The 22,434-nt window shown below is 41.1% G+C and overlaps 1 protein-coding gene across 5 annotated transcripts in view; it reads left to right on the top strand.

Annotated features, from left to right (window-relative positions):
- Positions 1-22,434, top strand: part of TOP2B (DNA topoisomerase II beta) — a 122,319-nt gene that overhangs the window by 55,783 nt on the left and 44,102 nt on the right. For all 5 annotated transcript variants that reach the window (XM_005297078.5, XM_065583497.1, XM_024107360.3 and 2 more), the window contains 7 exons: positions 1,335-1,432; positions 2,637-2,849; positions 2,932-3,105; positions 14,196-14,297; positions 14,391-14,528; positions 16,531-16,669; positions 18,924-19,081. In XM_005297078.5, coding sequence (XP_005297135.2) covers positions 1,335-1,432; positions 2,637-2,849; positions 2,932-3,105; positions 14,196-14,297; positions 14,391-14,528; positions 16,531-16,669; positions 18,924-19,081 — 1,022 coding nt within the window. The remainder of the gene's footprint in view (positions 1-1,334; positions 1,433-2,636; positions 2,850-2,931; positions 3,106-14,195; positions 14,298-14,390; positions 14,529-16,530; positions 16,670-18,923; positions 19,082-22,434) is intronic.

Here is a 22,434-nt window from a genome sequence, read left to right as displayed (position 1 = left end):
CTCAGGATTCAAAATATATTATAATATATTTTAATTAATTACAAATTTACATTTAATACATCATATAAGGTTAATCTAAAATAGTTTATACGCATACACAAATATTAAAAATGTTAAACTGGCAAAACAGAAGGAAAAATTTAGTGGACTAGATGATGCAGACCCTGATTCAGTACTTAAACACATAATAATCCTGATTTAGGTCACAAATGAAAGTAAGGTTTTTTTCATTCTAGTGCATCTAAACTATGATAATGTGGCATGGTTGCAAGTTTCTTCTCAAGTGACACCCAAGAATGGAATAATATGTACATTGCTGGTTGGGATTCAAGTGCAGCGCTATAGTTTTTTGGGACCTTGGATATGGCTTTTTTGCTCCATGCTTGATTTAAGCCATGGATACTATTCCCTCACATTCTTGAATATTAAACTGAGCTGTGATGTATAATTATAGCTTAAATAGTTACATTTATAATCAAGGTTCCTGTGTGCCCCTCCATTCCTTGCAAGGAAGAGGAGCAAAAGAGCAAAATGTGTCCACATTTGGGTGGAAGAGGGAAGCAGTAGCTATACTGCTCATTTTTTACCTCATCCCTGGAAAACCAGGGAAGTTTCTCTATGCAAACAATATGCAGATATGGTTCTCTGTGTTAAGGTGTATATGCAAGGACAGGTAGGGGCGAAGTTGGGAAGCAGTGATGCTGTGGCATATGCCACCATGTACATAGGATCTGATTCTATTAAATTCACTGAACTTTTAACCCAATCCCTAATGCATTTTTAAGTGGAAATATGAGCTGTAGATAATACTAGATTAACTAACCATACTCTGTACCTTCTGTTCCCCTTGGAATAGGGGATTTGGGGTGCAGACATATCAGTAGTCACTGGCAGCAGGGTTTCTGAGAGTGTTGCCAAAAGAGAGGGTCTAATGTGTGTGGAGATGTTTCCTTTTCTCAAAGAAATATCAAGATTCATGAGATTTTGCCAGGAGTTGCCCATGGAGTTAGTGCATCCATGGGAATTCCAGGACTGGTAAAGCACCCCTTTACCTCTTCTGCAAAACTGCTCCCCATGGATGGGGAACATTTAGTCCCAGGTTGATACCCAGTCAGATTGTAAAATGCAAACAGTGTGTGCAACTTCCTTGTGAACTTCCAGGGCAAAAAGTTACTAAATTAGGTCCCAGTCCTTTACTGATGTCTGTTAGCATGGTCCCTTGCACCTGGTAGAAGTCCCTGATATGGGAACATTTTATTTCATTGAAGTAATTTGTAATATGATACAGGTAATTTCTGCTTTTAAAAACTTACCACATTTAATTGTTGTTCCAGGTGGTCGTAATGGTTATGGTGCAAAACTTTGTAATATATTCAGTACAAAATTTACAGTTGAAACTGCTTGCAAAGAATACAAACACAGTTTCAAACAGGTATGCAAGCGTTTTGATCTTTCTCGTCTACATTTTTCTAATTAGAAGCTTAATTTTTAACACATTTTCTGAGATCCATAAAATAAATTATTGAAAATTCAGCAGTAACAATTATGTAGGCACCAAGGTTAATTGAGTAAAATTACTGCTAGTACTCGTTAGATTTGAAGAATTTTTCTCAAGTAACATTTATATTTGTTCTTTATAATCTTATTAATATGTTAAAAATTGATAGGAATTGCAGTAGTCTGAGAATTGAAGTACTTTCTTAAAGATTGTCCTGCTCCTTATTTTTAAAAATCTAAATAAAACAAAACCTCGTACAATCATATACTAAACAGTTTTTTCTGTGTATGTTTCTTATTAATATCCTTAACCCTAATGGACCAGCAACCACTTTGTAAAATACACCAACCCATCTAGTCTATTGTCGACATTCTGAGCGCACAGACCAAGGATTGAATGGGCATGTAAATTGATCTACCTTCTCACTCTTAGAGGTGGTCACTTTGATATAGGTTTGGGGCACTTTGGTTAGGGGTATTCTGTTTGGAATCTTTCACAGCTGTTGCTTTTACTCTGTCTCTTTGGTGGATAAATCTTCAGTTTCCAACTATTCAGTATAGCACTGTAATGGGCAGCAAACGATTTGTAAAAAGCTGTTGTTTACCAGCCTGTTAAATTTTTTTATATTTTCTGCACAACTGCTAAAAATCATATTAATGATGGCATGAATGTAGATTTCTGTAGAGTGTGCTTTTAAAATGTGCAAAGTTTAGCACTGGGCATTTTCAAGCAAAATTATGTAAGAAAAAAATTTGTACAAGTGAGCTGTTTTCTCGTGTTCACTCACCCTCCGCCCCCCAGCAAAGAACATGGACAATCAGCCTGCTGCTTGCTTTGTTCTTGTACACTTAGATGTCATGATCTCTCTGCATAGTTTCACTTCCAGAAAGCCATTGAGCCTATCACCATATTAATACTCATGCAGAACATGGGAAAGCAGTTGATTCTGTGTTTACTGTGTTAGCAGAGAAATCTGTAAGGTGAAATATGCAAATTTTTCATGCTGCAGTTTAGTGCAAAGTTAGAATAATTGGAAACTGGAAAAAAGGGGGGTATTAGTTATGCTGTTTAGTTGTGTTGGTTAGTTTACCAAAAAAAAGAGACGATTGTAATTAACATCTAAAATTTGTTTCTAAAGACTTGGCTGAACAATATGATGAAGACTTCTGATCCCAAGATTAAGCATTTTGAAGGAGATGACTTCACATGCATCACATTCCAACCAGATCTTTCTAAATTTAAGATGGAAAAGCTTGACAAGGATATTATGGCCCTCATGACAAGAAGAGCTTATGATTTGGCTGGGTCATGCAAAGGAGTCAAAATTATGTTTAATGGGAAGAAACTACCTGTAAGAATTCTATTTAAAATATTTTATAAATTGCATAGGTAAGTAAGGGGACAATAATTGCTTATGTTTTTTGAACCCACAGGTAAATGGATTCCGGAGTTACGTAGATCTTTACGTAAAGGACAAGTTGGATGAAACTGGAGTTGCACTTAAAGTTATTCATGAACTTGCGAATGAACGATGGGATGTGTGTCTCACTTTAAGTGAAAAAGGGTTTCAGCAAATCAGCTTTGTAAATAGCATAGCTACCACAAAGGTGAGTAGTTTTATGTATACTTTAAATGAGTGAAATGTAAGGGATAAAAAATGTACACTAAAGTTATGCCTACTTAGCTATTTCATAAATAAATCTTTTGTATACAAAAAATTAAAACGGGTGAATTAATCCTATTACTTGAAATACAATAGCCTGCCAAGGCAATTGAGTGCAATCAAAATCTCTTCATGGCAGAACTGTATTTCTAAATACATTTTTTTGGTTTATTCTAAAATACTAGTAGTCATTTGCAGTGATGCAAATAACTTATGAATACACCTGATGATACTGGGTAAGGATGTGAAATGAACTGCAACTATTGTTTAGCACTCACAGCGTTTTTATACTTACCTTTTAAAAAACATACTGCAATAAAATATTACTGATACTTGTTTGGAAATTAGATTATGTACAAAAAGTAACCTGCAAAGTGGTTAAAAAAATGGGCTTGAGGTTTTTTCCCCCTTCTCTTTCTGCACCTTTTTCTTACTTTCCCATTATTTCTTTATGACATATAAAGCAGGCCTAAAATGCTGGGGTTATTTTTTCCCCTGCTTGTGTTTTTACATGAGATATCCAAGTGTTCTCTACACTGGAAGGCTCAGTGTTGACTAAAGAAGCCACAAATTGATAAGAGCCAAATCAACAACCATGGCCAAGAAGCAGTCTGCTCCTCACAACAGTGTAAAATTCATTTTAGGCCCCCTTTGTACTTCCCCTGGTCCTGGGGTCACCCTGCACCAGGCCAGTTGTCTGGCACAAATTAGAGCAACCTTAACTTGTACCAGCTACAGATGGCTTCCAGGGATCACCAAGTTGCAAGAATATCCTGGCGATATCCACTGCACAAGTTGCAGGGGGTGAGTGATGTAAGAGTTGCTAAAGCAGTTCTTATTCAATTCAAGGATCACCTAAGGAAGGGAAAATTCTCTGGTGACTGTTTAAACTATTTTTAGGGAAGCTTAACTATGGGTATCTCTGAAAGGTGAACTATTGAGAAGGAAATGGATTTTTAATCAGACAGTTTAAAACTCTTTAGTCAGGTCTATGGTAGGTAATTGTACAAAAAAATATTAATACTAATTCTACCAGTGCACTTCTGCCACTGGTTCAGCAGCACCAGTGGTAGCACATAGTGAGACCCCCTATTGTAGTCAAGGCTCCAGTGAAATGAGTGGTAGTACTGGTGGGAGCATAAGTGTAGACATGTCTCTGGTGGCTTTTGTCATTTTTACTACACAGTTCATCCCAGTGATGTCTTCCGTGCAGTTGAACGAGTGACAGAATGGTGGGAATATTTTGCTAAAAATCCAGAGTACAGACAGGGTTATTTTAAAAAAAAACATGTATTTAATATTAATTCCTAACTGACGCTTGTCAAAATGGGGGGTGGGGAACAGACTTGATATTCTTATTATTTCTTAAATAATAATGAAAAAACCCAAGTAGAACCCCTGTATTAATTCAGGCCTTTTTTATACAACATAAAGAAGCAAAAAAAGTGTGCAAATCCCATTTTTAAAAGTCTGTCACAGGTTATCTTTTAATATTAAGTTTGTGAAAAAAGTCAAGAATCAAGGGGAAATCCTATCTACAGCTGATTTCACATACAAAGTATAAATAAATGTCTCTGATAGAAAGTTATTACATATATTATTTATCTGGGGGGACAAAAAGAGCAGTTGTTGAATCTTAAGTAAATGTAACACTTTACTGAAAGAGACTTGAGAATGACTCCTTTGGTCCAGTTTTCATCTATCATGCACTTACACATGTGTACTATCAGAAATTCTTTATGAAAATTCATAGAAAAAAGTACTGTGTATTCTTCAAAGGTAAGTGTTGTAATTTCTAGTTTCTCCCACTCTTGGATCCATGCCTTATGTATGTGACTGGATGTGGAGTGTTCGGAGCCGGTAATCCACCTCACCAGCAATTGATGTGCAACTACCCAATGATGAGACATAATGGCTAGTAACTAACTGCGTCAACTGCCTGTTCCCTTTAATCTGCTAACAGGTGAGGAGCTCATTTCAGCTGTTTTTTGGTTGTATATCGCTCTGTTTGCCAAAATCCTTTCATTTTCTGTTTCTAGATACATTTCAGCCAGTGGTAATTCTTTTCCCTGCCTTCTTTTTTTTAAAAAAAACTGTCAGTTACAAAATAAGTTTTCTTCAGGTAGCATGTTGAGGCACCACTCCCTGTTTTTGTAAATTTGTTGTCTGTCTATAATGGTCAGGTCCCTGTGCATTCACAGTTCTGCAGAATCTACCACCTGCTACAGAATTCTACTTGGGAATCTAAGATTTCATTTAAAAGAATGTTTCTAGCTATTATGGTTATGTAGCTAACCTTCCAAATATGAAACACTTGTAAACTTATTAAATGTTGTCTTCTTGATTTCTCAAACAGCTTCAGTAATAGCTGTAATAGAGGTATGAACTGTATTAATCAGCTCAGTTGTTAGCTCTGAAGTCAAATGATGATTTTAAATATGTCAGCATTGTTAATGTTTCAGTACTGATCATTTTAGCAGAAACATTCTAATAAGGATGCCATGAATTTAAGGGAGGGTGCAGGGGCTCTGCTGTGTGGTGTTAAGATTCGTTGGTGTTGGTAGTGAGAAATTCAAGCCCCTCCCAGAATTTAAAATGACATGTTAACATGGAATTGACATCCACAAGAGAGGAGGAGATGTATTCCACCTTCCACAGCTTCTTAGATAATCAAAGTCTCAGTTGTTATCCAACCAGTGGCCCAGACCTTGCATATTGAAAATTAGAAATTGGTGACAGTTTAAAATAAATTGAATTTAATATTAATAGAAAAATAAACACCACAACGGATACTGTAACAATTGTATTTACATATCTAATTAATAGAAAACCTCCACTTTGCAATTTATTTATATAAGTTATAGAAATTTCAGTTTGCCACACAAACTATTGGCCTTTCCTTAGTACCTGCTAATAGTACTTTTAGGCCATGTCTACTTATTCTGTGGTGCTGTAGCTACAGCACTACTGTAGTGCTCTAGTGTGAGCTGAGGGGTGAAAACATTACTTCCTACAGCAACAAAAGGGGTTTTCCATTGCTCTAGGTAATCCATCTCTCTGAGTCGTAGTAGCCATGTCTACACCAGGGGTTAGATCAGCATAACTATGGTACTCAGGGCCATAGCTATGTTGACCTAACTTTTAAGAGTAGACCAGGATCAGTGAGTAGATCAGTGTAGGAACCGACCAGTTACCATTTTATTAGTCACATCCCTGCAGCCTTGAATCTCCAAGAGTGGGGTTCAATTATAACACTTACCCTTTGGGAAAAGAAAATTATGTGCCTGTAATTATCTTTCTCAGAAGGTGGTAGTTATAATAGTTATCCCTCCACATCCCCTCAGAGTTGCAAGATAGAGCTAGCTTTTCAGTCGTGTGAACTTGTATTAAAGTGTACTGACAGTTGGGGCAGTTACAGGCTGTAAGTTACTGGGTAAGTATGCCACCTACTGGTGAGATGGTTTAAAGGCTCCTAACTTTGAGCTCTCAACATCCCTCACTCAATTATGCACATTAGGAATGGACCCAAGAGTGGGGAACTAATATAACTATTATCTTCTGAGACCAAGAATTACAGGTAAGTAGTTATAATTTTTTGATATATCAACAACTACAATTTTTACAAAATATTAAAAGTGGTAAAAACAGATTTTTATAACCCAGTTATAAATATTTGAAATAGGATTTATAATAAAGATATTGACACAGTCTGAACTATAGCGATGTGGTGAGTAAAATTATAATAAAACTAGTTGAAAATACTTTTTTAAAAACAATTGTTCTGCCAGTGTTTTAAGGACATTTTCAATATAGAGGTCAGTAGACATTTGTCATAAATAGTTCTTTTTACAGATTGAAAAATTTATTCTGATTTTCTTTCCTTAAAATGTCAGGGCACAAATTTAAATTTCAGGAAATTGAACTATCCTGCATTGTTAGAGAGGTAGTACTTTCTTACTGTGAATAAAACTGGAGCCTAGTGCTTTATAAAGAGACAAACAATGGATAGATTAAAAAAAAAATCACTGTTATTACTTTTTGAAAAGTATGGTTGTTCATGTTACTATTTAAGTTGAGAGGCTCTGCATGGATGCAGGGATCTGCCTTACTTGGCCAGATGGCAGGATTGGAGCCTTAGGGTATGTCTGCACTTCACGTTGGGGGTGTGATTCCTAGCTTGAGGAGACATACTCGCACTAGTTCTCACTGAGCTACCGTAGCATGCAAAAAATAGAATGTAACCGAGGCAGCACAAGCAGTGGGAGAGGTTAGACACTCAGTGTGCATGCTATTTAGAGACCCTACCTATATACTTGGGATGGCTAGCCCCTCCCACTGCTCAGACTGATGCAGCTATATTCTGTTTTCAGTATGCTAGCTCTGACAGGTAGCGTGAGTATGTCTCCTCAAGTTGGGAATCATACCTCCAGCTTCAAGTGTAGGCATACTCTTAGAGTAAACTTCCCCATTACTCTTCTTTTTTACAGAATCTTGTCAAATAGAGTACACATTTCAAATTTCTGTGTTCCTATTTCTCCTGAGATACTAAATTATAATATAAAATGGAAGGGGAACTAGATGGCCCAGAAGATTGGTAATGTATATAGATTCCTTGACATCTAGGTTGCCAGCCCAGTTTGGTAATGACCAAAAGTCATTATTGTCTTATGGCTGTTTCATGATCTCAGTTGAGTGCGTTTGGTGGCCTCAGTTCAGTTCAGGTGTTCATATCAAAAAGTCCAGACTGAGTATTGGAACTAATTGAAACCATTACCTGCAGTTTTAGCAGAGATCAAGGACTGAATGGGAATGGATACTGACCTACTATCTTCCACCATATCTTGTCTCACACTAAATCCAGCCATTTCTTTCTCTGATATCATCAACGTCTATCCTTTCTAGTAAAACCTTTGGTCACTCCTTAATCATTTCTTGCCATTGTTAACTGTACCCTTCCCTTCTTTGGCCTTCTTTCTTTTAATCTCTTTCCCCTACAGTACTTTCAAAACATAGCTACTATTTCTTGTCACTTCAACCACATTACCTCTTCTCCAATCCTGTCACGGACTTCCTGTGTTTAAAATAAAATATTGTAGTCAAATTCCCTGTGTTCTTTGAAGCAGGAAAGTGTGCTTTCATTGGTCTTCTCATCAATGATATCTCTATACAGCTTAACTGTTTTATTTATTTTAATGTCTGTTAGATTGTAAACTCTTTGGGGTAGAGACCTTGATTTTAGTACATTACAAAACACTGAATATCTGTTGTACATATCTACAATAGAGATGATTCACCCTGACAGAGAGTTAGTGGGCACTGAGTTAGAGGCACATTAGTCAGCTAGAGAAGGGAAGCTTACATTGCTGCTTTCTTTGCACCTTTTTCGTAATAACTGAGGATTTCAATCTACAGTATTGTCAGTGTGGCAAATTTCACAATCACTATATTCAAATACATTTTTTTCCTATGTGAATTATGATCAAGTAGTTCTAAAACAAAATATTTATTTTTAAAAGTTCTTGTATTCACATTTTAGATTCAGCTTTCATCCCCACTTCACTCCCTTGATTTTAAAGACATTGCTATAGGTTTTATCTGTTTTAGTGCTTTTGGTAAAGAATTTTTCAAGTAGACAAGGTTATTCTCTATCTAGATGGGGTTTTGTTTAACACAGCCTCGACCAGGCATACAGTTTTGGAGCACCAGTAGAGATTGTCTCAAGACTCCTGTCAGCTTTCTTAGGCCTAGTCTTCACTTACCGGCTGGTCCGGAGGCACGCAATCGATGTTCTGTGATCGATTTATCGCGTCTGGTTAAGACGCGATAAATCGATCCCGGATCCATCCCGGAAGTGCCCACAGTCGGCGCCGGTACTCCAGCTCTCCGAGAGGAGTACGCAGCGTCGACGGGGGGAGACTTCCGGCCGCGTCTGGACCCCGGTAAGTCCGGACTAAGGTACTTCGAATTCAGCTACGTTATTAACGTAGCTGAATTTGCATACCTTAGTCCGAAGTCCGGACTAAGTGGGGACCAGCCCTTAGTTATACTCTGTTTTGCAGAGAATAAACAGCATGAATGTTTTGCTCTCATTCTTCATTTCTGAATGTTCATTTTTGCCTCGCTTACTCTGATTTTAGTTAGGCCTGTGACCCACTTAAATGATTGAAAAATTGGGGAATGCTAATAAGAAAATCAATAAATGCCTCGAGGGGTGCTATTGTGTGACGTAGTCTTTCTGCTTCTTGTACAAAACTTTGTAATCATTGTGATGGTTGGTGGTGGTTGAGGTAATGCGCCTCTTAGCCACAGTGGCAACTGGAGAGGAGCAACTCAGCAGTTGAAGAGCTTTAGGCATGCTACAGAGATTTTAAAACAGATTCAGATGTTGAGGTATGACTGTATTCTCCCCCTTTCCCCCAGACTTATGTGTTATTTTGACCAATGTGTTTGTACCTGCCAGAGTTTAGCTGGATAATAGCAAGCCTAAAAATAAATTTAAAAAGAAGGCCAATTTTAAGCTTCTTCAGATCCACCAATCAAGGCTTAATTGTCCTCCTCCTCCTTCTCTCCAGTCTGATACTGAGCCTTTAAACAAACTGCAAACATTTGATGCAGAGGAGTTTGCTTTCTGTCCTTTCAGTTACTCTTCATTTCTCTCCAGTCGGTTTGACAGATATACGTATCTGAACCGGACTTCTGTGAAACCTTCAGGATAAACTTGGTGATTAGCTTTGGTGTTCTGCACTTCAAGATTTGTCTCTTATTCTGAAGTATTATTTACTTGCTGAAGCTAATCCTTCTTCCCTCAGATGAGGCAGAGCTGTTATATAAGTTTGAGAACAAGCCAGATTTTGATGCTGTTCCCTTTTCCTAACTGTACAGAAACAAATGTTGATATGTGGGTTGTACTTGATTCTGATTTCACCTGTCATAGTGATAAGAATTATTTAAATATTATTTTTATACCCCACAGCTAGCATGATGTGTTAGGATTCTTTTTAATGGTCTTGGTTGTTAACACTTCTACTTTGTTACCCTAAGTGTCCAAAAAAATTGCAAGTTACAAAACCAGCATTGTTTTAACTTGTTTTCTTTAAATGATGGAATGTTACTTATGAAAGTAAGAATTTTGTTTAGTCATTTTCCCCAACAAATTCAGACAAACAAATATGGACAAAAAAAAGATATGAAAAGGGAAAAGGAAAAGAATAGTTTTGGTTGACTGTCAGCTTCAGGATGAAGTCATGGATTTCTTCTCAGCAAGGCAGTCTCTGGTCCACCTGAGGACAAATTGGAAGGCGTGGTTTGGAAACATAGGCTCATAGCTGAATGAAGTTTCCCCTCTCTCTTAGTGATAGGAACTAGTGAATACAGTGTCTGGTGAGCAGGCAAAGCTAAATCCTGGAACGAGTTAAGATACAGTGCCAACATCCAAGAAACACTATGGCCTGAGATTCAGTAGGCTTGACACCTACAACTTGTGGTGTAAAATAAAAAAAAGGAAAAGGACATGCACAATACAAATCCAACAAAAGCAAAGACACAGAGCAGCCAAACTGAGCCCCTCTTTGGGGTTATTATTATTATTTATTTTTTTTGGTCCTTCTGGCTTTTATATTTCTTAGTTTGTGAAAAACTTTACAGCTGTCCTTCCAGAATTTTCCAGCAGTTTGTCTAACCTGAACAATCATAATTCCAAGACAAGGGAACCTGCAGCAAACTCTAAACAAATAAACAAGAATATAATTCTACAGTTTGGTTATTGAAAAGATGAAGATATGCTCTCTCGATAAAGATTGGCATCATCCCTTGAGATCCTAGTCAAACAAATGGCCTTCTGAAGTGCTTCCATAAATTCTACTCTTGGCTGAAGGTTTCTGTTCACCAGCTTTCCAGTACTATATAAGATTCTCCTCTCTCACCCTACCAGAAGGATTTTCATATTGTTAGATAAGATGTCAGAATATTGGGACAATGGCTACCATGAATCTGTCAAAAAGACAAGGTGGGTGAGGTAAAATCTTTTATTGGACCAGCTTCTGTTGGTGAGAGAGACAAGCTTTCAGGACACACAGAGTTCTTCTTCTATTAGAGTTCCTCTCTAATATTCTGGGGAGCAGCACTGCATGGATCTGTCAGGTTCAACTAGATTAGAGGCTATGCTAATTCTAGCCTACAGTGCACTTAGACAGAGATACTGATCTGGAGGAGAATTTTCAGCGAAATACAACTTCCCTATGGCAGCAGACGTCTGTTTGGGGAACCCTTAAATCAAGCACTTAAGCCCTAAAGAATAAAATCTCTCATGACCTCCATTTAATGGGTGGAGGGATGGAAGCCTCAACCTGCAGGATTTACTCTTTCCCCAAACCTAACTTCAGGTATTCATCCCCTTTTTATGAGCAATGGAAATAAGAGATTTACCATACTTACAAGATGAGAGGATCATCCTGCAAGGCTGCAAAGTACAGACTCATTATTATAGAGAATATCTGTTGTTGCAGATGGTTACTACATACTTCTATGAGCTTCTCCATCCTCCAGTCTCTCCTCACAACTCCCAGAAAAGATATCCAGGGCATGAAAAATAGCCCAGCACCTCTTTGCCATAAGACAAGTGATATCGTTCCTCTTAGATGAAGATTCCCATTCCCTCTATGGGGAGGTTGTCCTACCTTGGACTTGAACTGTTTAAACAATTCATCACCATCAGTTTGATCAGTCTTACTAGCTATTGTCTCAGGGAATTACTTACCATTGCAGACCTGCAGGATGCCTGCCTGCATGTACTGCATGCTATCAGCAGTACCTCTGGTTCTCTGTATCAGTGATGCTTACAATAGTTAGGGCTCGCTGTTGGGAGTATGGCCCCATTTCACAAGAACCATTGCCTCCTCCTGGGCTGAGAGGCAATATTTTCCTAGAACAGATGTGCAGAGCTCCTGTGTGGTCCTCCAGGCATGCTTTAATTAGATGTTATCTGAAATAAAATAAATACATATGCTGCTGCACATGCAGTATTTGGTAAAATTGTTCTGTTTTCTGCTCTTAAAAATAATTCTGTCCTACTGTGTTAAGAGAACCTGTAGATCCCATCTAACAACAGACGAAATTTGTTCACTCAGGTAATGGACAATTTTTCTTACCTGATGGATAAGGACATTTTTACTGCCTCTCTCTTTGTGGTGGTTTTATTTTAATTATAGTTATCTATTTTAGGATATATCTTATATCTGTCATATTTCTTTTATGTGCCTCTTTTTAAGGACAGTCACTGTTAGGGTGTTTTTTGATTATTTTTCCTGCATAAAGCTTGTGTGAATTGCCTTTATATCCCTAACCAGTTTAATTCCAAATGGGTGTGTCTGATCCTACACTTATACATTTTTTTTAGTGTAATTGCTATGAGAGTTGCAGCTGAGGAAGCTAGTAGGAGCCTCAAGATAACTTCCTGGGTGCTCAGCATTTTTTTAATTTGCTTGTGACATTTCTGTGCCTGTTCTAATGTGACTGAAGTGAAAACCCATCTACTTAGAGACTGACCTTATTCACTGATGAAATACCATTTACAGGTTAAAAAAAATCAGTTCTGAGGTAGTAGAGTCTGATTGCAAAACCTGTAGTAATTGGCTTTTACAAATGGTAGCTGAGTATTCTTCCTGTTTGAACTTCTAAGAAGTTTAGGGATGTAAAGGGTATCCTATATTCAGTTTCCATTGTACCAAAGTTGGAAAGTAGAAATCTTAGTTGGAAGTTAAATACATTGTCTCAGTTCATTAATGTAAAATAATAATTCTGGCCCATCTGAAGACAGCATAGCTAATTGAAGAATTCCTGTGAGCTACCATTTGTGGACGAGGGGAGCTGACAGGCATTGTGGATTCTGCACTCTCAGCTTCTGTGGTAGAATAAAGAAAAAATCCTGTTTGGTCTTGCATAAATGCACTTAGATAAGGTGCAGGGTACAGAGAACCACTTTCCTTTTCTCCTGCATCCAGGCAGTAGCTGGACAGGATTCCAACAGACTGCTATTGAGTGCTAGAAAAATGGCTGCATGCTCCATGGTCCCAAGAGCGGGTAGTCAGCTGACTTTTGTGATATGGTCAGGTATATGCCCCCCTGTGTCTATGGTGCCGTAGCAGCAGGCATAGAATAAGGGGTGTGTGTAGCGCCTGAGCAGTGGTAAGAAGGCTGCTGACCTTCCCCAAGTCCTCCTGCTCTGTGCTGGTGGGATGTTTCTTGGATTCTCTATTAGGTCATTACTGGTCTGCTTCTCTTCCTAAGTACTAATATGAGGCACAGAGTAGCAAGGAAAAGGTTTTGCTTCAGATTAGCAGCACACAAATAGCTGTCAGTGTTTTTCAGGAGTGTTTTAGAAGTTCTGCTAAGAAAAACAGAGATGAATTGCATAGGTGAAGGAAGGAATAGTGATGGATGGTGTAAATCTGAGGTGCATGGCCAGATTTTATACACTCAGGCCTGGATCTACAAGTAGAAGTTAGGAGGATAACTGCCTTTGTGGATCTGGGCCTAAACCTCTGCAATGAGGAGAATTTGACTTGATGAGAAAGAACCCACACTCAGATGCTTGTGTTGTTATACTCTAAAACCAGTTTTGCCTGTTAGGCAAAGGTCCCTGCTGGGGGTCATGTGGAGTTGCATATACCATTACTGAGCTTCAGGGTCTCTGAGCTATCTGGCAAACAGGGATGGCATGCATGCTACTATATTGTGAAGCCATGGCTTCACATTTGTGGACTGCCATTGCACAGAGGGTGCAAAATATAAAGCTCCTTTTGTCTTATACTGCATCTGTGCATCCACACAGATGATGACTACTATATGGTATAATAAAAACTTTAAATTAATTTTTGTAGCATTACATTATAATATCATGATAAATATTCTAGAATAAATGATGGCATACTGTATATAGATTATTCAACCTCAATATGAATACAGTAATTTTTGGTAACACAATTGCAAGATGTTTGGAATTTCAGTGGTTTTCTTTTTCTTTTTTTTTCCATTAAGGGTGGTAGGCATGTTGATTATGTAGTGGATCAGATTGTTGGTAAATTGATTGAGGTGGTAAAGAAGAAGAACAAAGCTGGAGTTTCAGTGAAACCGTTTCAGGCAAGTAGTTTCATATATACTAAAAACAAATACTGAAAAAGAATGGAGGCAACAATTTTGATAAGTGAATTGATTTCTGTGTTTTTTCAACAGGTGAAGAATCATATATGGGTTTTTGTGAATTGCCTGATTGAAAATCCAACTTTTGATTCTCAGACAAAGGAAAACATGACCCTTCAGCCTAAAAGTTTTGGGTCCAAGTGCCAGCTATCAGAGAAATTTTTCAAAGCAGTAAGTATGATATGATTTTATGATAGGAACACAGGAATTGCATCCTGGATCAGGTTTTCATGTGTCCCAAATGAAGTACAAGATGAATTGGGTTATAGAATCTGCATTTTTATGAATCCAGAAACTTCAAAAAACAGCAAATGGCATGGAGGGATTTCTGCTGCCCTTCTAGTCTGAGTAGTGGGGGCAATAGGCTGCACTGTGCCCTTGCCCGAGGATTTAATTTCCATGGCTCACCCACCTGTGGCAGATTACATACTATTTATGCTGGTAAATTTCTAATACAAAGACAGGCATTTACAAATGTTGATAGTACAGTACCTTTTGAGTTGAGGATTATTATCTTCCCTACTTTGTCCTTTGAAATGTATCTTATGCTATTTAGAAAAGGGCGCATAGAAGAACTTGTCTTTTCTTCTGTGAATCAAGTAACATACAACTATTAATATGCCATTCAAAAATATATACTCTCCTCAAATAATATAACTTGAAAATACGGGTTTATGTTTTAATTCATACAGTTTAGGTAAAGCCTCTTTAAACAAATGCACTGGTGTAAATGCAGATTCCCCCTCACCAGTACCTCTTTATAAGGCTCTATTAAATAAGAATAAGTAGAATTAAATTTCAGCCAGAATTCATTAAACTAAGTCCTCTTTAGTGCCAGTAACCTATATGGAAATGTAGCAGCATGTGAATAGGAGATTTACAGCTTGTACTCCTAATATCAAACAGATTTACACTGAATAAATAAAAAAATGCAACCTCCTTGTCTTAAAATACTAGTTCCAAACTTGGTGTGAAAGCTTTTCCATTACAAGGACAGTCTGTATTAAACTATACCACAGCCAAGTGTGTACACAAGAGAAGCTCCAAAAAGAGGAAGGTATTTAGAAATTTGGCTACCTTTTTTAGCAAATTCAGAGGAGGAAGACTTCCCACCCAGCAAGCCAGAATCGTTAGCCGGTTCTTTGAACATTAACCTGATGTTGAATAGGTAATATACGATGTAGTATGTTAAGATTTTATTATAACTTTGCCTTAATAAAAAGTTTACAAAAAACCTAGTTTCATCACATGGAATCAGCCGCATTTCTTCTAACCTTTTAGTACTTAAGGGAAAAACAACAAATCATAATAATGTGAGACTGGATGCAACCTCCAGAATTGCACTTTATTAAGTATTTTCCATTTCTGGCAATATTTTTTTTATTTGCAGTGTGTGTACTCTTTGCTAGAAGTGTGCATTTTATACTTAAGGTATTAAATCTCTAACCAGTGAATTTTTTATGACTAGGGAATAGTGAAAAGCCAAAGCACGTGGTATTTGCCTCCGGTGGTGGTTTTTTTTGGTGTGAAATTATCTCTACAACTAGTTACTATGTGGAAATATTTGCTATAGAAATATGTTACTCGTGCTGCATAAAACTGTCTTGCCTTGTCATAGAATTCCTGGGTAGAGTTCTGGTGGTTTGCTGATATAGGTACCAATTCTCATTTATACTCAGGCCACTTTATAGCATTCTGAACATATAAAGAGGTCTTTAAAGTGAGTGTAAGTGTAGCTCACTCCCTTTATGCTGCCAGAGAAGTGTAAACTGGCCTTGGTGTAAATAGAATCAGGATCATGGTACCTAAAATGTGCTAGGCATTTCAGAAACCTAGTATAAGACAGGTCCCTTACTTTAAAAGTTTACAATTTAATAGATAACTCATAGAAAAAATACTGAAAAAAAAGTGTGGGGGGGAAGAATAATAACGAACATGTGGTGGGTAGAAAAGAAGAGTAAGGGTAGGTTGGGGGTTGTTTGGATGCTAATGTACATGTGGTGTTAGTTCCTTGAATATTTTTTTAATCATGCTTTTTAAAAATTGTTTAGGGGGTATTTGAAAACCACTAATGGATCTTAGATTGGATTCTTACATTTTACTGCATTATTTTAAGTTAGTGTGTGAAGCTCTACTTCTGTGCTCATGCAGAACTCTAATCTATCATTTATAGGCCTCTAATTGTGGTATCGTAGAGAGTATTCTGAACTGGGTCAAATTCAAAGCACAGACTCAGCTGAACAAAAAATGTTCATCAGTGAAGCACAGTAAAATCAAAGGCATTCCAAAACTAGATGATGCTAATGATGCTGGTAAGAGCTTTAAAATGATTACTTCATGCCAAGAAGTTTATTATGTTTATATCTTTAATTTTATCAACAATTGATAGATCACTGTTAGAAGCTCTAAATCTGTTTTACACAAGTTTGTAAAGATAGTTTATCATTATGTTAGTTGTCTGCCAAAAAAAGTATGAACTGCATACTTCTCTATGCAAATTTTTAATGATCAGTGAAGGAAAGGTGAACCCCTTAGTGTTGAAATTACAATTGCAGCTGTCAGTCTGGTGCTAAGACTACCAGATGCTTTACGGTAAGGAGTTAATAGTTCTGACTTAGGGTTTGTTTTTTATTTAGAGAGGTACATCATAATAAGTAATGTGTTCGGGGGGAGGGATAGTTCAGTGGTTTGTGCATTGGCCTGCTAAACCCTGGGTTGTGAGTTCAATCCTTGAGGGGGCCATTTAGGGATCTGGGCAAAAAATCTGTCTGGGGATTGGTCCTGTTCTGAGCAAGGGGTTGGACTAGATGGCCTCTTGAGGTCCCTTCCAACCCTGATATTCTATGATTCTGTTAGGTAATAATTCATTGTGATTAGGTAGCATCATGTAAGACATCTGAGGAGGCTTTGTAATCCCTTTCCTGAACATTTTCCAGATTTTTAGCCATAGAAACCTTGGGAGAAATTGTTCCATCACTTAGGATTAGTATTTTTTAGGTAGGGATGAGATCTTAGGGACAGAGAAACAGTCTCGCCTTTGGGCATTTAGTATAATTTGATAACTGATCTTTTTGCACCAGAAACAAACCATATTGATACACTTTCGCTTCCAAAAATTAAGAATTGGAAAGGAGTAGCCCTCTTTAAACATTTTCATTTTAATGGTTTTCATTTTCATATGGGGTTTTCTGAGAATGTAGGCTATGTCTACACTGCAATTAAAAACCTGGGGCTCAGGCTAAGGGGCTGTTTAACTGCAGTGTAATTGCAGTGACATTAGGGCTTGGGCTGGAGCTCATGTTTTAGAACCCTGCGAGATGGGAGTGTCCCAGAACAGGTGCTGCAGCCCTAGCCTGAATGTCTACACCACAATTAAACAGCCCCTTAGCCTGAGCCCCACGAGCCCGAGTCAGCTGTCACGGGCCAGCTGTGGGTTTCTAATTGCAGTGTAGACATACTCTTAAAGTCCATCTCTTAAATTTTCAGAGCCTTGTTCATTTTTGAAATACGACTGTTCAAATCATCAGATTCAAAAAGGCAACCTGCTAAGTCAGGGAGAGACTCATATTACTGTGAGGAATCTGGAGAGCACAAGGCCTCTCTCTTTTCTGAGGAAGTTATATATGCCTTTTTTTGAGGTTTAGGATTAGTCATTTTCTCCAGCCTCTGAGAGGGTCGTTGGTATCAGAAGAAGGGATTAGGCTCCAGAAGAGTGGAACTGACATCTGGCCTTCCTTCCAGGAAAGATTCCTATGAAATATATAAACTATTTGCAGCCCTAGCAATGAAGGAGGAACAAGAGAGAATCATCTTGTTTTAATACGTTAATGCTTGTGGAGAAGTCCCAAATCTGAGGCTTTTCCCTAGGCAAACAAGTATTCTTGTCTTGTTGTTCTGCTTCTGTCAGATGGAGGCAGAACACTTGGATTATGGCTTGGTTCCAGAGAAGATAGAGGGGGTACCAATACTTTGATCCATTGAGCAGTTTCCATGTGTTTGCACTTTTGCATGTGGTTACCCAGTCCAGACTTGTGGATTCTGTGTGTATGAGAAAACCAGACGTAATGAGGGCCAGTGGAAGATGAAGTTACTTGTATAAAAATTATGCAGCTATATGGATGAGGGGGATGAATAACCCATCTTTAGTGTATATATACATATATAAGTGTGTGTCATTTGTAGATAGTGTAGGGCTGCAAGACAGCCACCCAGAAGTGGCTATTCAATCAAAGATATAACAGCCACTGCTCCTCTATTTTCCTTATGCAGGAGTTTTGGGTCCCTGGATTTGTGTGAAACACCTCCACCCTCTTCCACTGCATCCATCTTCCCCTCCACACCAGCCCATTGCTGGGATGAGAACCTCCTCAAAGGAGGAGTGGGTGGGGAGGTTGCTTTGCTCCTACTGTGGAGCTTAAGTGGTATGGACGGTCTCACATCCTGAGTGAAATTCACCCTGTATTGAAGAATTATCTATCGTTTTGGTTTAGGGAGAAAACCGGTAATTTAGCACAAACATATTTTCTGGTTTGCTTTCTTTCCTGCCTTTTTCCCACCCCTCCTCAGGTGGCAAACATTCTTTGGATTGCACGTTGATTTTAACAGAAGGAGACTCTGCCAAATCTTTAGCTGTATCTGGCTTAGGGGTCATTGGACGAGACAGATATGGGGTATTCCCACTCAGGGGTAAAATTCTCAATGTTCGGGAAGCTTCTCACAAGCAGGTAAGCAGTACTGCCAACCCCCAATGTTAAAAAATCTTGTCAGCTTCAGTATATATAATGGCTTAAAAATTGTGAAATTTTAAAAATAATGATTTTTGGTGTGTCTTTATTTGATGTTTGAGCCTTCAGAGTTTGCATTTTCAAAAGGTTCAGCAGATGTAAGGGCTAGAAACTTACTTTTCTTCTTCGAGTGATTGCTCCTGTGTATTCCACAGTGGGTGTGCGTGCTCGCCACGTGCACCGGTGCCGGAAGTTTTTCCCTTAGCAGTACCTGTACTGGGGGAGCACCGCGGCGACCCCTGGAGTGGTGCCTGTATATCACGCTCTAAGGGGAGCCCCGGGCTCCCCCCACCCTCAGTTCCTTCTTGCCGCCAGTGAAGGTAGTCGGAACTTTGCGCTCCAGCTTCGCTGCAGCCTTTCTTCCCTAGTGGTACCGTACGTTGGATCGTTCTCAGTGTTAGCTTGGGCTCGGGGCATGCCCCGTGCCCCAGGCTTCAAGTCGTGCGACTCCTGTCGCCGCTCTATGCCCAGAGCAACCCTCCCGCTGAGTGTCTTCACTGCCTGGGTGAGACTCATATTAGCGACCTCTGCAAAATCTGTAGATCGTTCAAACTAAGAACCAAAAAGGAGAGGGACTTCAGACTTCGAGCTCTCCTAATGGAGTCAGCATTAACACCGACGCCAATGCGCAGATCGGACTCGGCATCGGCCGCCGCGTTGTTGGTACTTAGCGAGGCCCCTTCGACTACTCGGCACCGCTCTCCCTCCAGGAAGCAAGGGAAGCTGCGATAAGGACAAGGGGGGCTGGTCCCGCGCTGGGCAGCCCTCGGTCCCCCGTCCCCCCCCCGGGCTTGAGATCTCTGACTCGTGTGGAGCGGAGCAGCCGGGGCTGTCGACCCAGACATCACCACTACGGATACCGTCGATGCCGGAGGCGGTGCAGGCTGCAAAGGACATTATGTCTTTGCCCATGCCGAGCTCACAACTGAGTATGGGCCCCAGGTCTCGAGGCAAGCCCCCGTTAGGTGCCCATCAGACCTCTTTGGCGAGTTGCAGCTCCTGCTCCGGGGATTGGTCCCCGCACCGCTCGACGCGCAGTGACCGCTCATCGGGGGACTCCCGGCCACTGTCAACACTGGCCAGACCCTCCAACCTGTCGTCAAGATGGGAATCATGAGCCCCCTCTACACCGCCTGCCAGCAAGCGCAGGCACCGAGAGAAGCGCCGGGAACGCTCCCCTGTCAGGTGTGGGTACCGGAGCCGATCTCGACGCGACAGATGTCATCGTTTGTGCTCCAGCTCCCGCTCGACCAGACACCGGGCCAGAGACTCCCCCCAGAGTACCTCGGCGTCATGGCACCGGGCTTCGTTTCGCCATCATGGGTACTGAAGCAGCTCGTCGAGGGGGTACCGTTCCTCGTCATCGAGATTGCGAGAGAGACAATGCCACAGGCACCGTTCCCATCGCTCCCGAGGCACCGAACGCTCTTTGGCCACCTCAGCCTCGGCCCCCTTCCTCCCGCCAAGACACGTGCGATCAGGTACCCAACAGGGTCAATGGCACGGTACCCCATGGCAAGGACAATGGTGCCAGTGGGCACCGTGGCAGTAGCTACCGGCTCAGCCGGGGCCTGTTCCGTCGCATCCCAAGCTCCATTGGCCTCGTCGGGCCGCCCACGGGATAAGTCGACGGGCCAGGACTCGGCGGACCCGAGACCGGACTCCGACCTGGGTCTCAACGCCCCGGCACCTCGACTCCTCGTGTGCCGCGTCTCTGGCACCGGACGATGCCATTGTGGCGCCTCTGCCTTTGGTCCCGCAGGAGGACTTTAAGGTGCACCAGGACTTGCTGAAGCGGGTGGCATCCAACCTTCAGCTACAGGCCGAGGAGATGGAGGGACCATCTGAATCCCTCTTCATCGTTCTGTCTCCCTCGGCACCGGGCCGTTACACCAAGCTGTTGCCAATATCACCAGTTCCCTGTGGCAAGCTCCCACCTCCTTGGCCCCTATCTCCAAGAAGGCTGAAAGGAAGTATTTTGTGCCTCCGAAGGATCACGAATACCTTTGCTCCCACCCGGCACCTAACTCGCTCGTGGTTGAGTTGGTGAACCACAGAGAGCGCCAAGGCCAACCCGCGCCCACCCCTAAGAACAAAGACGCCAAGAGGCTCGATTCCTTTGGCAGAAAGATTTATTCGTCAGCTAGTTTTCAGCTGAGAGTAGCCAACCACCAGGCCTTACTCAGCAGGTATGTCTTTAAGCTGTGGGAGTCTTTGCCTAAGTTCAAGCCCCTTCTCCCGGACCGGGATAGGAAGGACTTCAAAGCACTGGTGGAAGAGGGGTTGGCGGCGGCTAAAGTGGCCCTACAGGCTGCGTTGGACGCGGCTGACAAGGTGGCTCGCTCCACGGCGTCTGCAATCTCCATGTGCCGGGCATCATGGCTCTTGTTGTCGGGTCTGTTGACGGAGGCCCAATCCCGTTCGATGGCAAGGCGCTCTTTGCGGACCAAATGGATGTCAGGCTGCATGGGATGAAAGACTCCCGCACCACTCTGCAGACCCTGGGCGTCTACGTCCCTCCGGCAAAGGACAAGGCCAAATTGCTCCCGGCGGCTCAACCCGTTAGGGGCAGATATGAGGCCCTGTGCAGAAGGCCTTGAGACCAGAAATGCAGGTCACAGAGGCAGTCCCGCTCTACCCAGCAGCCCAGTCCCTCTAAGGGCAAGAGGCAGAGAAAGAGGCGGTTTTGACTATTTACAGGAGGGCACCGGGCCTGTTGCCAGGGAGACCCCCCCGACCAATAAAGTTTGTGTTATGCAACCGATTGTCTGCCTTCCTCAGGGCGTATAACATCGGACCAGTGGGTCCTCAGCACTATTGCTGAGGGATACGTTTTGCAGTTCACTTCCCCCCCCTGCCAAGCCACCCGCCCCCCCAGTGTGGCCCTGGGAGATCCTGAGCAGGTCCGCATCCTGGGTCAGGAGGTGGATTGGCTGCTCAGCCTCAGTGCGGTGAAACGCGTCCCAGCACAGTTCCAGGACAAGGGTTTTTACTCCCGATACTTCCTGATCCCCAAGGCAAAAGGGGGTCTCAGACCTATCCTGGACCTGCGCGACCTGAACAGGTTCGGAACCCATTCCAAGTTCCGCATGGTGTCCCTAACTTCTATTATCCCCACCGTAGACCCGGGAGACTGGTACGCGGCCCTGGACCTTCAGGACGCTTACTTTCATGTCCACATTTTCGAGGGGCACAGACGCTTCCTCAGATTCATGGTGGGGACGGGGCACTACCAGTTTACGGTCCTCCCCTTTGGCCTATCCACAGCCCCCAAGGTTTTCACGAAATGTATG

Source organism: Chrysemys picta, chromosome 2 (genome assembly GCF_011386835.1).
Source record: "Chrysemys picta bellii isolate R12L10 chromosome 2, ASM1138683v2, whole genome shotgun sequence".
Taxonomy (NCBI): domain Eukaryota; kingdom Metazoa; phylum Chordata; order Testudines; family Emydidae; genus Chrysemys; species Chrysemys picta.
The sequence above is the reverse complement of the archived record's forward strand: the minus strand, read 5'-3'. Positions and strand labels throughout refer to the sequence as shown.